The sequence below is a fragment of the Ostrea edulis genome, chromosome 9, assembly GCF_947568905.1.
Source record: "Ostrea edulis chromosome 9, xbOstEdul1.1, whole genome shotgun sequence".
NCBI classification, from domain to species: domain Eukaryota; kingdom Metazoa; phylum Mollusca; class Bivalvia; order Ostreida; family Ostreidae; genus Ostrea; species Ostrea edulis.
The window spans coordinates 34,784,576-34,799,424 of NC_079172.1; the positions used below are offsets into that span (position 1 = coordinate 34,784,576).

At 37.7% G+C, this 14,849-nt stretch overlaps 1 protein-coding gene across 2 annotated transcripts; it reads left to right on the forward strand.

Moving 5' to 3' along the window:
• The first annotated feature begins 496 nt into the window (after window positions 1-496).
• Window positions 497-13,727, forward strand: LOC125658303 (A disintegrin and metalloproteinase with thrombospondin motifs adt-1-like). Of its 2 annotated transcripts, XM_056149006.1 has the most exons (8): window positions 1,041-1,154; window positions 1,261-1,336; window positions 2,432-2,521; window positions 3,122-3,215; window positions 7,434-7,613; window positions 7,696-7,866; window positions 11,277-11,432; window positions 13,026-13,727. In XM_056149006.1, the coding sequence occupies exons 4-8, from the start codon at window positions 3,131-3,133 to the stop codon at window positions 13,094-13,096; spliced, it is 663 nt and encodes a 220-aa protein (XP_056004981.1). In that variant the 5' UTR covers window positions 1,041-1,154; window positions 1,261-1,336; window positions 2,432-2,521; window positions 3,122-3,130; the 3' UTR covers window positions 13,097-13,727. The 2 variants fall into 2 exon arrangements, with proteins under 2 accessions (XP_056004980.1, XP_056004981.1); XM_056149005.1 differs by lacking the exon at window positions 1,261-1,336 and having other exon boundaries at window positions 497-1,154.
• The last annotated feature ends 1,122 nt before the right edge of the window (window positions 13,728-14,849 follow it).

The following is a 14,849-nucleotide window of genomic DNA, read 5'->3' on the forward strand; positions in this document are numbered from 1 at the left end:
CACGCAGATAGCTGCAAAACTGTAACTCTCTAAAAAAAATATTGTGACAGAACAGTATTTTTCAGAGAGCTACAGTTCTGCAGCTAACACGCAGAATGGCCGTTATATGAGTGTTCTTTAACAAGGACTTGCTCCTGTCGTATATCAGCCACTTTGTGTGAGATGAAGTCATATAGCTCTAGTTATTATTTCACCTGGGAGATGTTCAGATGACTTGTGGTAATGATATCGCGAGATGTTCACATGACCTGTGGGTAATATATCGCGAGATGTTCAGATGACCTGTGGGTAATATATCGCGAGATGTTCAGATGACCTGTGGGTAATATATCGCGAGATGTTCAGATGACCTGTGGGTAATATATCGCGAGATGTTCAGATGATCTTTGGGTATGATATCGCGAGATGTTCACATGACCTGTAGTATGATATCTGGAGATGTTCATTTGACCTGTGGGTATGATATCGCGAGATGTTCACATGACCTGTAGTATGATATCTGGAGATGTTCAGATGCCCTGTCGTTATAATATCGTGTGATTTCAGATGACCTGTGGTTTTAATATCGTGAGATTTCAGATGACGTGGAATGATATAGCGAGATGTTCAGATGACCTGTAGTATGATATCTAGAGATGTTCAGTTGACCTGTGAGTATGATATAGTGATATCTTCTGTTGACCTGTAGTATGATATCTGGAGATGTTCAGATGACCTGTGATATGATATCCCGAGATGTTCAGTTGATCTGTGGTTTTAATATCGCGAGATGTTCAGATGACCTGTAGTATGATATTTGGAGATGTTCAGTTGACATGTGGGTATGATATCGCGAGATGTTCAGATTACCTGTGGTTTTAATATCGCGAGATGTTCAGATGACCTGTAGTATGATATCTGGGGGATGTTCAGATGATCTGTCGTTATGATATCGGGAGATTTTCTTTAATAAGGATTTGCCCATCAGGCCTGCTATAGGTCAGCCACTTCGTGTGAAATGAAGTCATGTAGCTCTTTGTTTGCTATTACACCCAGGAGATGCTCGGATTGCCCGTGGGAACGATCGATATAGCCAGATGTTCGTCTGTAGGTATGGTGTAGGGGAGATTCCGAGGGCCGGTGGGTATTGTACCGGGAGACGGTTCGGAAAACCTGTGAGTATATTCCAACGATACACCTTTCAAATATGCATGCAACAAAGAAAATGTCATTCAGGGATGAACCAATTATCAGCGCTTGTGCATTTACTGGTACTTGCAGTATTCCAGCATGCTAAAAGTTCACGGAGAGATAACTTTGACTTGGAGGCTCTAAGATGGAGTCCTTTATAGAAAAGGTAGACAATTTATTACAGTATGTACACACCATGCAGCAGCCCTAATGATCTAAGAATTCAACACACATAGAACATAATTACAATGTCTTGATAATTTCATATATGAGAGAGAGAGAGAGAGCTTTCTTTTTTTCTATATATACATGTATGAGTGTGTGTATGTGAGGGGTGGGTGGGGGAGGGGCTATTATATGAGGGTGTGGCGGTCAGACAGGTTCAATCGCCGGTGGCCATATAGCTTAGATGGTAGAGCACCTGACTAAAGATTCAGGATAGGGAACCGGGGTTCAAATCCTGGCCCGATCCGTTGCATTTTCTCCCTTCCGGTAACATTTGGTGTCGTAGACCAGCCCCCTGAAACGGACAGGTGAAAATGTCTGCCAGGGGATAAAGATCCTGGATTTGAATTATTCAAGGTGAAGATATTTTAGGGGGTGAGACGGATTCGATCGCTGGTGACCAGATAGCTCGGCTGGTAGAACACCTGAATAGAGATTTTATAAAGGGGGCCCGGGTTCGAATCCAGCTCTGGACCGTTGCATTTTCTCGTTTCCTGTTACAGGGGAAATATCTATACATGTATATGAGATATTTATCTGAATGAGATGTCAATGTAGCTATAACTTTCCGTGGGAAATGCAGTACTATATATCTGTACATACCATCATTTTGTCCCGGCTCTGCTACGACACTGATTGTATAATAACGACACTATAATATATAGTTCTATTATTAAGTTTATTTACACAACGATACATTCACATGTACGTAAACAACTATTCAACCTTCACTGCCAAACTTCGTCTCCTCTTTTTCAAACTTTCAATTAATTCTCTCACACAGGACATTGTCTCAAGTGAAACACACACAATGTACCTTTTTAACTCTAGCTTTCACCTTTCAAATTCCCGATCATTCAAATAAACAGAAAGCGAACTCACAAACCTGAATGTTGCCCCCTTAGTAGATCCGCCACCCCTCATTCCACAGGCACACGCGTCAATGGTTTTCCGCTACTGCCTCTTGTTGAGAAAAAAATCAAAAACATTTTACAGTGTGTGGCATACTAAGTACATGTGTCATTCATTGAAACAGGTCGTCATGTTTATTTCATTGTGACGATGGGGGGTTGTGAATTATACACCATGGATGGAGATGACTGGTCATTTTCTTCAAGATTCTGAGGTAAATAGTTATATTTTTTTTAATCTACACTACGTTTGTCGTTATACAGTCAAAACTTTAAAATCCATTCCGAAACTGACCTAGATAATGGATCAAGAGGTCAGCCGACCAGGGTGTAGAATTTCTACAAATAAATGTACACAAACCATATACATGTATATGTGTTTACAATCCAACTATTGTTTGACTGGGAATGGATGTATCTAGCACTTGTCGGAAGTTTTAAAAATTATACTCTTGAAAAATATGGCCCGTCTCCAAAAACACGACGACCGTAGGAAAGTGATTTTTAAAGTGTATTTCTAATTAAAATCAGATTTTTAATGTTTATTGATATTTTCAAGTTTTCTCCCTAAGTATGACGCAGCCCAATCTTTTTTCCTTTCTCGGATCAGTGACTGAAGGACATATTTTGGTAATCTAAAAATCAAATCGTTGTGCTACGACATACAGGTATATAACAATGTCGCCTAGGTTCAGAGCGTATCTAACATTAATTAAACAGAGGTCTTCAAATCAAAATATCTTTAGTCAGTTATCGAGACGTGTCGCATTGTGTAGGTTGTACATAATGATATTTCTCCATGACTTTATTTACAGAAGTGAAAAATGTCTGCCCCTACAGACGTAGGTTTAACCGCACACAGGTGTTTCATCGTGTTTGGTTTGGTAATAATCAGCTGTATTTATGCAGGTAAGTTTCTCTCTTACTCTCTATTCAACTTCAGACTACTCAGACACAAAATCAACAATCTCACACCATACATGCGTGTAGATACATGTACGCTGGGGGCATACTTATTATGGATAAGTATTGGGGGATACATAAGTGACTTCATATCTAACTCTGACATACCAGGCTTTTATTTCTCTTATACAGTTGATTAGACTTGCTCAAGTCTCTATGTTGTTTTTATTACTTTATCATTTCGTTCAAATTTTTCTGTGTTTCAGAAGTCTAAATATCTGCTCTCTACCATACTTAAATATCACCAAACATAGAATACAATTTATGTTTGGCATTATTAAAACGTAGTAAAGAGAGCAATGATTATTAAACATAGAGACTTGAGCAAGTCTAGCAGTTGATCTGTGGCAATATTTTCAATCAAGGGCTTACACGGAAAGATCAGTGTGTTCAAATGAAGAAAAGATAATAAATACATGTGTAACAGTGACTAGACAAACAAAAAACAAAACAATATTGGTACAAAACAAAGGCTACCTGTACCGTGAATAGTATACAGTTTTAGTTCAACGTGCTTATATACCTATAGAGTATCATTTTATAGGGGAATTCTAGCCAAGTTCAAACATCTATAACTTCATTTGTATTCAATAATATTTCTGGACGCTCTTCATACCTTAAATGGTAACTTGCTTAATTGAAATAAACAACAGGTTTCGACTAGTTAAAACAGTGTGTCAATCACGACACGGGTGCTCTTCTCAAGGACATGCATGGACTATCCACTTCGATGGTCGTACTTTAATAGCTGTTGATAGTTGGATAGTTCTGGCTTTCTTGTACAAATCGATGTTTTGTCAAGCTAATCTACTTTCAATATCATACTATAGATAGTGGTGGCGGATCTAGAGGGGGTTACGGGAGTTGCATCCACCCTCCTTCGGTTGAACATTGTTAACAAAAATATTCATATTTTGTTATTTTAGGGTCATCAAGCACCCCCCCCCCCTCCCTTTTATGGGCGGAGGTCGTAACCCCTTCCCTTTGAAAATTTTCTAGATCCGCCCCTGCAGGCCCAGGTTCAAACCCCAGAAGAGGCAACATAGTCTCTGTTACACTAGCGCCCAACATGGGGCCCCGAGTACTCTCTTACCGTGAGAGTGAGCTGACACACCGGGAGAGTGCACGTGGGAATGTCTCTCTATTTCACAGTAGAGGGGGACAATATGGTAGTGTTTAATAGTTGTCTCGTTGGCTAGTGGTCTAACCCTTGAGCTCGATCGATAAAGCACTGGGCTGTCGTGCCAGAGGTCCCGGGTTCAATCCTCAGGAGAGGCTACACACTGTGAACAGCACATCGAGTTAACATCGAATTTGAAATTTACTGAATTTAGATAAACTGTTAAGAATTTCAACATCTTTAGATTTTGATCATCCAGAAAAGTTTTTGTTATTCTAATTCTTAAGTTTAGGTGATATGATTTTGATTCATATATTGTTCTGGGAATACTGAACTATAAATATAACATTATGATTACATCACAGGCATCCTATCATAAAAATGTCTTCCTATAAACAAACTATTCATAGCGAATAGTTTGTTTAGGAGGACAGTGATATTTTAAAACGTCGAGCGCTTGTGGATTACATGTAGTTTTGGGTGAATGTCGCCGTTCGGCTGATCTCGTCTTCTCATCATGATAAGTAGAAGACGAGGTCAGCCGTGGGTATCGGACGATGGCCGTTATGTTACCTTCGTTAACTTGTTCACGTAGGCTACTAGTATACATGATTATATGTATTCTAGTCTCAGTTCTTCAGTGCTGTACTGATTAATAACAAGAATACAAATTGATTGATTGATCGAGTTAGCAAACAATACCACCTATACATGTGTATGTAAACTGTCATTTCAAGAAAAATTTAGAAACTTTCTCACTTCGATTATATATATTTATAATTATATGAATACTTTTTAAAAACGAAAATCGAAGATTTTCATCTGAATATCATATCCCCATTAAGACTTACTGTATAACTTGTTTTAATTTTTTTTTTTAGCTCACCTGAGCTGAAAGCTCAAGTGAGTTTTTCTGATCGCCTGTTGTCCGTCGTCTGTCCGTCTGTAAACTTTTTACATTTTCGACTTCTTCTCCAGAACCACTGGGCCAATTGTAACCGAACTTGGTCAAAAGCATCATTGGGTGAAGGGCTTTCAAGTTTGTTCAAATGAAGGGCCATGCTCCCTCAAAGGGGAGATAGTCACAAAAATGCAAAAAATAGGGTGGGGTCATTTAAAAATCTTCTCATGAACCACTGGACCAGAAGAGCTGAAATTTACATGAAAACTTCCCGACATAGTGCAGATTCAAGTCTGTTAAAATCACAGTAGGGGATCAGAATTTTACATACAAATATATAGGGAAAATCATTAAAAATCTTCTGAAAAATCACGGGGCCAGAAAAGTTTATATGTACATGAAAGCTTCCTGTCATAGTGCAGATTAAATTTTTGCAAAAATCATGCCCCCCCCCCCCCCCCGGGGGGGGTAAGTTAAGGCCACAATAGGGATCAAAGTATTACATGCTAATATATACGAAATATCTTTGAATATGAGCCAAGGTGACTCAGGTGAGCGATGTGGCCCATGGGCCTTTTATTTTTTGTTGGTTTTGCGTAGCGGGCCGTACGCACTTTATACTCCACCTCACTCCCAATATAATTGAATTCAATACCGTGCAGTTATCCACGGTAAGATTATCGTAACAATCAAAACATAAACCTGGGGTGGGAAAAAACCCATCGCGATACCTGTCAGCTCGGGAAGGTGCTACGTGATCAGGGAATAATGGCTGGGAATGGAACACAGCTGATCAGACTGATTGGAAAATGTCTGTCCCGAGGCTAGGGGAAAACAACGATCAGACGCGAACCCGATTGTCACCCGATAAAGAAACTATCTACACTACTAGTATCGATTCATCCACAATGTTCAGACGACAAAAAATTTCCGTCGTGCGTCTATCTATCTATTAATATCAGACATTTCCCTATAAAGCGTATCCCATAATTCCGTGTATCAATATCAGACATTTCCCCATAAAGTGTATCCCATAATTATGTGTATCAATATCAGACATTTCCCCATAAAGTGTATCCCATAATTCCATATATTAATATCAGACATTTCCCCATAAAGTATATCCCATTATTCCAACATTTCCCCATAAAGTCATCATCCTGTGTACCAATTTCAGACATTTCCATACAATGTATCCCATAATCCTGTGTATCAATTAATATCAGACATTCCCCCATAATGCATCTCCCATAACACTGTGTATCAATATCCCATAACCCTGTGTATCAATATCCCATAATCCTATGTATCAATATCCTATAACCCTATGTATCAATATCCTATAATCTTATGTATCAATATCCTATAATCTTATGTATCAATATCCTATTATCTTATGTATCAATATCCTATAACCCTATGTATCAATATCCTATAATCCTATGTATCAATATCCTATAACCCTATGTATCAATATCCTATTATCTTATGTATCAATATCCTATAACCCTATGTATCAATATCCTATAATCCTATGTATCAATATCCTATAATCCTATGTATCAATATCCTATAATCCTGTGTATCAATATCCTATAATCCTATGTATCAATATCCTATAATTCTATGTATCAATATCCTATAATCCTGTGTATCAATATCCTATAATCCTATGTATCAATATCCTATTATCTTATGTATCAATATCCTATAATCCTGTGTATCAATATCCTATAATCCTATGTATCAATATCCTATAACCCTATGTATCAATATCTTATAATCCTATGTATCAATATCCTATAATCCTGTGTATCAATATCCTATAATCCTATGTATCAATATCCTATAATCATATGTATCAATATCCTATAATCCTGTGTATCAATATCCTATAATCCCGTGTATCAATATCCTATAATCCTATGTATCAATATCCTATAATCCTATGTATCAATATCCTATAATCCTGTGACTACAAATCCGATACTCTGCCCAGTGAGCAGCTTATCTCATTTCTGTTGATGCACCTCTCATATGATGCAGATGTAGTACTTCGACAATGGGAAACACCAGTTATTCTAATTTGTAAACTGATCATTACTTTCTAACGAATACTTGGTATTTTGTATTACTTTTGCAGTAGTTGCCCAGGAGAGTAAAGTGCCCGGATGGAGTGGATGGTCTAGCTGGACGTCATGTTCAGTCACGTGTGGTTACGGTGCGGTATTCAGGGAGGCTTATTGGGTAGAGAAGGACGGGCGAAGGTCGAACAAGACCACACAAGACAATATGGGTTGTTACATCCCTAAATCATGTCCCGGTAAGACTAGTAAACCTTTGTTTGTTTTCCAGACCTGTCCTGGCCGTGGTTGGTCTGTTTCAACTAATTTTGTACATTTCAGTGAATGGTAACTGGACCACGTGGTCTGGATGGTATTGGTGTTCCTCGATTTGTGGACCTGGCCGGCAGGAGAGGTATCGCTATTGTGTCAATCCCAAACCCGCCAATGGCGGGGCACCCTGCTCGGGACTAGCTAACGAGAGTAAGACTTGTGAAGTCATGCCCTGTCCTAGTAAGTATTGAAGGACCGCTAACAATGAAATAAGTGTTTTATATGCAAAATGATAAGATTCATTATAGGATTGAATAATTGCAGGCTTTCTGATTGGCTAAAATTCAACAAACTAGAAAAATTAGACTATCGTGGTCACCCCACGTGCCTTTGAGGTGAATATACATGTAACATTTGATTTTTCCTACATCGAACCGAAAATAAATTGGGAATTACCAAATTGATACAATTGGTTATTTAGATTTTTGTCGTATGATGAAAACTCTCGTTACTATAATCATTTTCGACTAGACCTTGTACTGTATAGCTGTACATGTAAAAAAGATCGACCAAATATCGTTTGGTAAAGTATAGCTATAGAAGCCGGTTTCCATGAGGTCTTACACTCTAGCTGTAAACAAAGACGGCCAACCAGATGGATTCGTTAACTCTAGTAGCCTGTTTCGACGTTTTGAATTATTGCAATCAAATGATTGACATTTCTTAGGTCAACACCATGGTTTTTGCTGCTCTATCAATATCTCCCTCGGGGCTGTGTTAATATTGCACTTCTCTATATACATCGTATATCTTGCCCTCGGGGCTGTGTTAATATTGCACTTCTCTATATACATCGTATGTCTTGCCCTCGGGGCTGTGTTAATATTGCACTTCTCTATATACATCGTATATCTTGCCCTCGGGGCTGTGTTAATATTGCACTTCTCTATATACATCGTATATCTTGCCCTCGGGGCTGTGTTAATATTGCACTTCTCTATATACATCGTATATCTTGCCCTCGGGGCTGTGTTAATATTGCACTTCTCTATATACATCGTATATCTTGCCCTCGGGGATGTGTTAATATTGCACTTCTCTATATACATCGTATATCTTGCCCTCGGGGCTGTGTTAATATTGCACTTCTCTATATACATCGTATGTCTTGCCCTCGGGGATGTGTTAATATTGCACTTCTCTATATACATCGTATATCTTGCCCTAGGGGCTGTGTGAATATTGTACTTTTCTATACATTTCTCCCTGGGGCTCTGTGAATATTGTATCTCTCTATTCATCTCGCCCTCTGGGCTGTGTGAATATTGTATTTCACAGGTAGTTGGAGGATATTAACCTCAGAATTATCAATAATCGTATGATATCGCAATTTACGAGAACTAACAAGGCGTCCTGAAAGGTATCCACAGTTTTGAACAATGGAGAGACGATCAAATGACTGAAACTGCACCCTCAAAGATTCGAAAGTTTAAAGGGGCATGGACACTATTTGAGCTGAAAATTTTCAATTTTTCCATTTTTATTGTTTACAATGCTTAATTAACATATTTCTAATGGTCAACCATTTGAATATCAGTTGTTGAGTTATAAGTGAGATACAGCACTCGCAATTCTTTGTTATGTTTTTATATACATTAGACTGTTTAATAGAAAATAGCGTGTTTAAAACAAAATAAGATGTGTCAAACACCAGAAAATATATAATTGTGTTAAGAATTTACTTATAAATTGAAAACAAATCTGCTTTATACGAAAAGTTTACTAGTTTATTTAACCTATGTAAACAAAAACAGGTAAGCGGTAAATGTAGTACGGCCGAAAGTCCGGATAGCGATTTTTTCGAGGTGTCTCTCTTAATGCTGTATTTAATAACACAAAATTTGCAGAGTTTACTGTTTGTAACCTAGGTACATAAAAGATATAAACTTTTTCATAGAATTCTTCTACAAACGTACCAAACCAGAGTATTCACCTGCCAAATAGCGGTAAATCTAGTACGTTTTATAAATTTCGGAACCCAAACACGGTCGAAGACACTGACCGATTTTCACAGCCCCTTTGTAAATACTGGGTTTTAAGTAATCCCATTCATGCAAAAAACATTGATTAAGACTAGATTTTATGTTTCTATCATTATTTTCACAACATAGAATAATAAAAACTGCTGTATTTTGTAATCGTGATGTTGTTTTAATCGGAATAAGTAGGTCTCCCTAGTTTGGTAAATTCGTACCTAAACAGCGTACACTACATGTAAAAGATAGTTGAGGATGTCTGTCGGTAATTAGTAATGATTCGAATTAATCATTGATTACATTGCCCAGCTCTGGTCACGCAAAGAATCCCCATTCACCCATGCAAGAGTCATGTAATTTTGAATAAAAATCTAAACTCCGAAAGTAAAAAACTATATTCCATAAAGTAAATAATGTAACACAAAAAGTGTGCTTTTTCAATATTTTGTCATTTTGATTAAAAAGGAATTATGATAAAACAGTCTTTAATCATCTTGATGATGAAATGATAATGTTAAAAATTGTCGTTTCTCTTCGATAAATTGCATAGGACTACTTTAAATTACACTTCGTATGCACCATCAAAATGATAATTGAATTATAAAAATTTTCAATTAATTCTATAACGAATATTCTTCAACAAACGAAGTTTAAAAAGAAGGACACTATCTATAGTGTATATCAAAGTGGATTGAAATATTGCAAAAAAGTGCGTGTACTACACATTTGTGATTATAAATGCACCATATATGCAAGTACGATTTATTCAAGTCACCTTAGAGATCTAGAACTCAGTCTGATTCAATATTGTCTATAATGCTAAAACGCGGACTTTCGGTAGATCGCATGATTGGGGACCGTGTTCAGGTTTCGGCATTTATAAAACGTACTAGATCTACCGCTTTTTGGTATCTGAAAATTCTGGTGCAGTACCTTCTTTATGGAAATCCTAGAAATAGTTATACGATTCTTGTTTAATAGGTCACAAACAGTCATCGCAAAGTGTTTGGTGCCATTCTATCTACTATTAAGAGAGAAATCATGCAAAAATCGTTATCCGGGACTTTCGGGTTTCGGCCGTACTACATTTACCGCTTGCCACAAAAACATGCCACGAACCTTGTTTACATAACAAGGACTTGTGACCCGGCTCTGTATCTCCCATGTACCTTGACTACTGACATTCAGATTTTTGCTGATCATTAGTAATACCTTAGTTAAGCATTCTAAACATTAAAATTCAAATAATTAGATTTGAAAATTTTCAGCTCAAATCGTGTACATGTCCCTTTTATATCATTAAAAAAGTAGATAAACTTTTAGGTGTCAATGTCAAATTCAATTGGAATTACGAATTGAAAGAGATGATTTGCATCATTTTTTCATTGTAAAAGTGTAATTTTGAGAATGTTATCTTTGAAGGGAACAAACGATTATCTGCTGTTAAAAACTAATTCAAAATGTCTGTGTAATGCTGATCTGTAGTATTCCCTGGTTAAATTTTCGTCATTTACCAACTGACTGTATTAATATTCAAACGTGGTTCCAAGAAATTATAGACGCTATGGATAAATCCTTGGGTTTTTTTTGGTGGTTTTTTGTTTGTTTTTTTAGCCATTCCTCCCACTTTTAATCTTCTGGACTGTACAAAGGAGGACTTCATGTGTAAAAGCGGACGACAGTGTGTGCCATCTGCTCAGAGGTGTGACAAAACTGTCCATTGTCATGACGGAAGTGACGAATTGAAATGTAGATACGTCAGAAATCAAGGTATTGGTACAAGCAACTGCAATATTAGCGTAGTTTAGAGTTTTAGTTGGTACTTCAATGATAGCAAAGAACGATCACTCTGATAAGAGATGTATGGGTTTTTTAACGTCCCATTCGTTAATTTTTCACTTATGTAAGATACGTCATCAACTTAAGAGAAGAGCTACAAATGTTGACTTATGTGAGGCGCTTACGACCATAACTCTGAGTCTCAGAGGTCTTTATTCCTGTGGGGATCCTGGTTAGAATAGGTCCTCAGTACCATTGCTTGTGGTAAGAGGCGACTAATGGGGCTTGCTTGTGGTAAGAGGTGACTAATGGGGCAGTCCTTAGGATGAGACCGTAAAAACCGAAGCCCTTTGTCACAGCAGGTGTGGCACAATAAAGATCGCTCCCTGCTCAATGGTCATAAGCTCCGAGCATAGGCCTAAATTTTCAGCCCTTCACCTGCAATGGTGACGTCTCCACATGAGTGAAAGATTCTCGAGAGGGACGTTAAACTTTATACAATCAATCAATCGGAGATCTTTATTGTGCCGATGCCGATCGTGATACGGGACCTTCATTTTATTTCCGAAAGATCTGTGACTTTCACTTCTAATGCCATGCACTTGGGGAAGGAACTGTCACTACCTTGAGTAGTACCTATGCTGAATGTCCTAGGTTTGACGCGGCGTCGGGATCGAGATTCGAACCCTGGTCTTCCGGTTGCGACACGAGCGCTTTACCAATCTCTCACCAGAGGGCGTTACGCTACGCTCCACAACACCTCTGTTATCATCTGATTTACAAGAATTTTGTAAAACAGAGCGTCTTTGAAAAAAAATAAATCTGCATCATTTTCATAAATAAAACATAAATTTATGAGTTAAAAACACATTGGTAGGTATCGAAACGCTGTATTACGTTAGTGCAACCTCCATATTCATGGAACTATTTTGTCTTGTCAAATGTATAAATTTCACTTTCATTTCGTAACTATGGACTCTACATTAGAAAAACTAGCGAGATTATAATGATGACAATCTGACATTACACAAAGAACAGAAACGTGTCTTTCTGTTGGAGTCAAAGACGCCATTTTGTCCGTGCGAGATCATGTGGTTAGCCGCACTATTTATCAGAGGATAACAGAGTTGAAAGTGAAGCTTGCGTAGCGCGCCCTCTGGTGAGAGAATTGCGCTTTACCACTGAGCTACCGCAACAAGTAGGTATGGAATGTCAGAAAGGCACAGATCACTGTTGAAGGAAAGAGAGAAGAAAATTAAGGGAGGGGTAAAATGGGGACAGTCCTGAGGAAAGTGGGTGCGAGAAAATGGGCCGGAGGAGGGCGAAGGGAGGGAAAAGGAAAGAGAAAAATAAGGGGAGGGGTGTCGGAGACGTATACCGCTGACCATCCATACTATTGATATTTGATAGGAAAAGCGTTAATTCTGTACCATATGAATGAACTGTTTAATACATAAAATAAATCTTGAAGATAGATCTACGCCCATTCATAATTACGCTTATCTCCAATTGCAAATCAGAAAATGATTAATTTTGATGTATAAAAAGATCTGTTTTGTAACAGTTGTAATTTCTATTTTATAGGTGTCATCACTAGAGTACCAACAAAGACACTGTCCGTCCTGCTCTGGGTATTCGTATTCGTCATTACATGAAAATAAAAACAAAGTAAATGTTCAGAATGAAAACAAAACGAGAGAGAGAGAGAGAGAGAGAGAGAGAGAGAGAGAGAGAGAGAGAGAGAGAGAGAGAGAATATGTACATGGACAATGGATAGCTGTAAATATGCTTCCTCAGCAATCATAAGAAAACCGATTGGTGTAGATGTTTCCGTTGCGTTGAGAACAAGTTCATGACGTATTGTGTATAATTATACGTCACTTCCTGTCATCATGGTTGTATACGGCTGTCAGAGTATAAAACGCATATGACGCTGTGGATCTAAACAATCCCAAGTGTCTGTAATGTTTATGGTCTCAAAGGATGTAGAAAATGGGAAGATAAAATTTAATTTAAACCGTCAACAAATTATTTTACAGTTGATGAATTATTTTGCAGTGCATGCGCAGTGGGAAAAATGAAAATGTGAAAAACTTGTTATGGTATGTGATTTGTAAAAAAAAATGCTTGTGCCCGGTGCTAATAATTTGTCTCGTCGATGACTGTATGATAGCTTGTAAATATTTAAGCAATGTGTTTGTTATAATTGTTTTATATAAAGTCTACTCTGCAGTGTTTTATAAAGTGTACCTGTTTTGTATTCAATAAAAGGAAATTTAAAAGAAAGTTTTGCTTAATGCATTTGATAACACGTTCTCAATGTTGCAGCCCTTTTTACATTGTCATTGACACCAGTTTGACTCTTTCACTTTCTTTTTCTCTCTCCCGCGAGCTCCGCTTTCCGTTCAAATCTCCTCTTCTCCTTTCCACTCTCCCCTAGTTCCATTCAAGGCCTTTCCCATCCGTCTTCTCATAACACTCCTGCTCCTTCATCCTCCTTATCTTGTCGTGTCCGCAACAGACCTGGTCCCAAGATCATGTAACAAACTCAGACTTAAGTCAAAATTTCAATCACCTGTAAGATGTTCATTGCTTTTGGACTGAGACTTTTATATTTACAGACACTAGAAATGCTAGCCATTCCCACCACTTACTCTGCCCTAGGAAATTCTAGTCATTCCTACCACTTACTCCGTTTTAGGATATTCTAATCATTCCTACCACTTACTCCGTTTTAGGAAATTCTAGTCATTCCTATCACTTACTCCGCCTTAAGAAATCCTAGCCATTCCTACCACTTACTCCGTCCTAGGAAATTCTAGTCATTCCCACCACTTACTCCGCCTTAAGAAATCCTAGCCATTCCTACCACTTACTCCGTCATAGGAAATTCTAGCCATTCTCACCACTTACTCCGTCTTAGAAAATCCTAGCCATTGTTTATATATAATATAGAGGCAAAACATTAGCATGCTTATGACATTTATGGAGCACCAAATTAATTAACATACACTCAAATAATTGAAGATATCTCTATCATCTATATTCATTTGATCGGCGCAACAATTCATTTAAATTCTTTTCTAATAATTAATGATATTCAGTCCAGAATTTTTGTGCGGATTAATTGAATTATTGATAGCATTAATTATTCAGCTGATGTGTTCAATAATTAAATTGCTCTCTTCAAATGAATAAATGTCCGTCGGACGGGACGTTAATGGTGTTCCGTGTCAAGGATGGCCAAAACGGCGTAAAACCACAAACAATTAATCAAATTAATGATATCAATGGGACGAATAGATATGAGTTAGTTACGGTACCTATACTGGGTCCCTAAACTTCACAAAAACCCTTACAAAAAATCCAGTAAATGTTCTACCAAGTCCCTATCTTTGCTCCTCACGA

Excerpts from the sequence above, each read along its gene's own strand:
- LOC125658303 (XM_056149005.1), top strand. The coding sequence starts at position 3,131 with ATGTCTGCCCCTACAGACGTAGGTTTAACCGCACACAGGTGTTTCATC. Across the intron at positions 3,216-7,433 it reads AATCAGCTGTATTTATGCAG|TAGTTGCCCAGGAGAGTAAA; the intron begins GTAAGTTTCTCT and ends TTACTTTTGCAG. Across the intron at positions 7,867-11,276 it reads TGAAGTCATGCCCTGTCCTA|CCATTCCTCCCACTTTTAAT; the intron begins GTAAGTATTGAA and ends TTGTTTTTTTAG.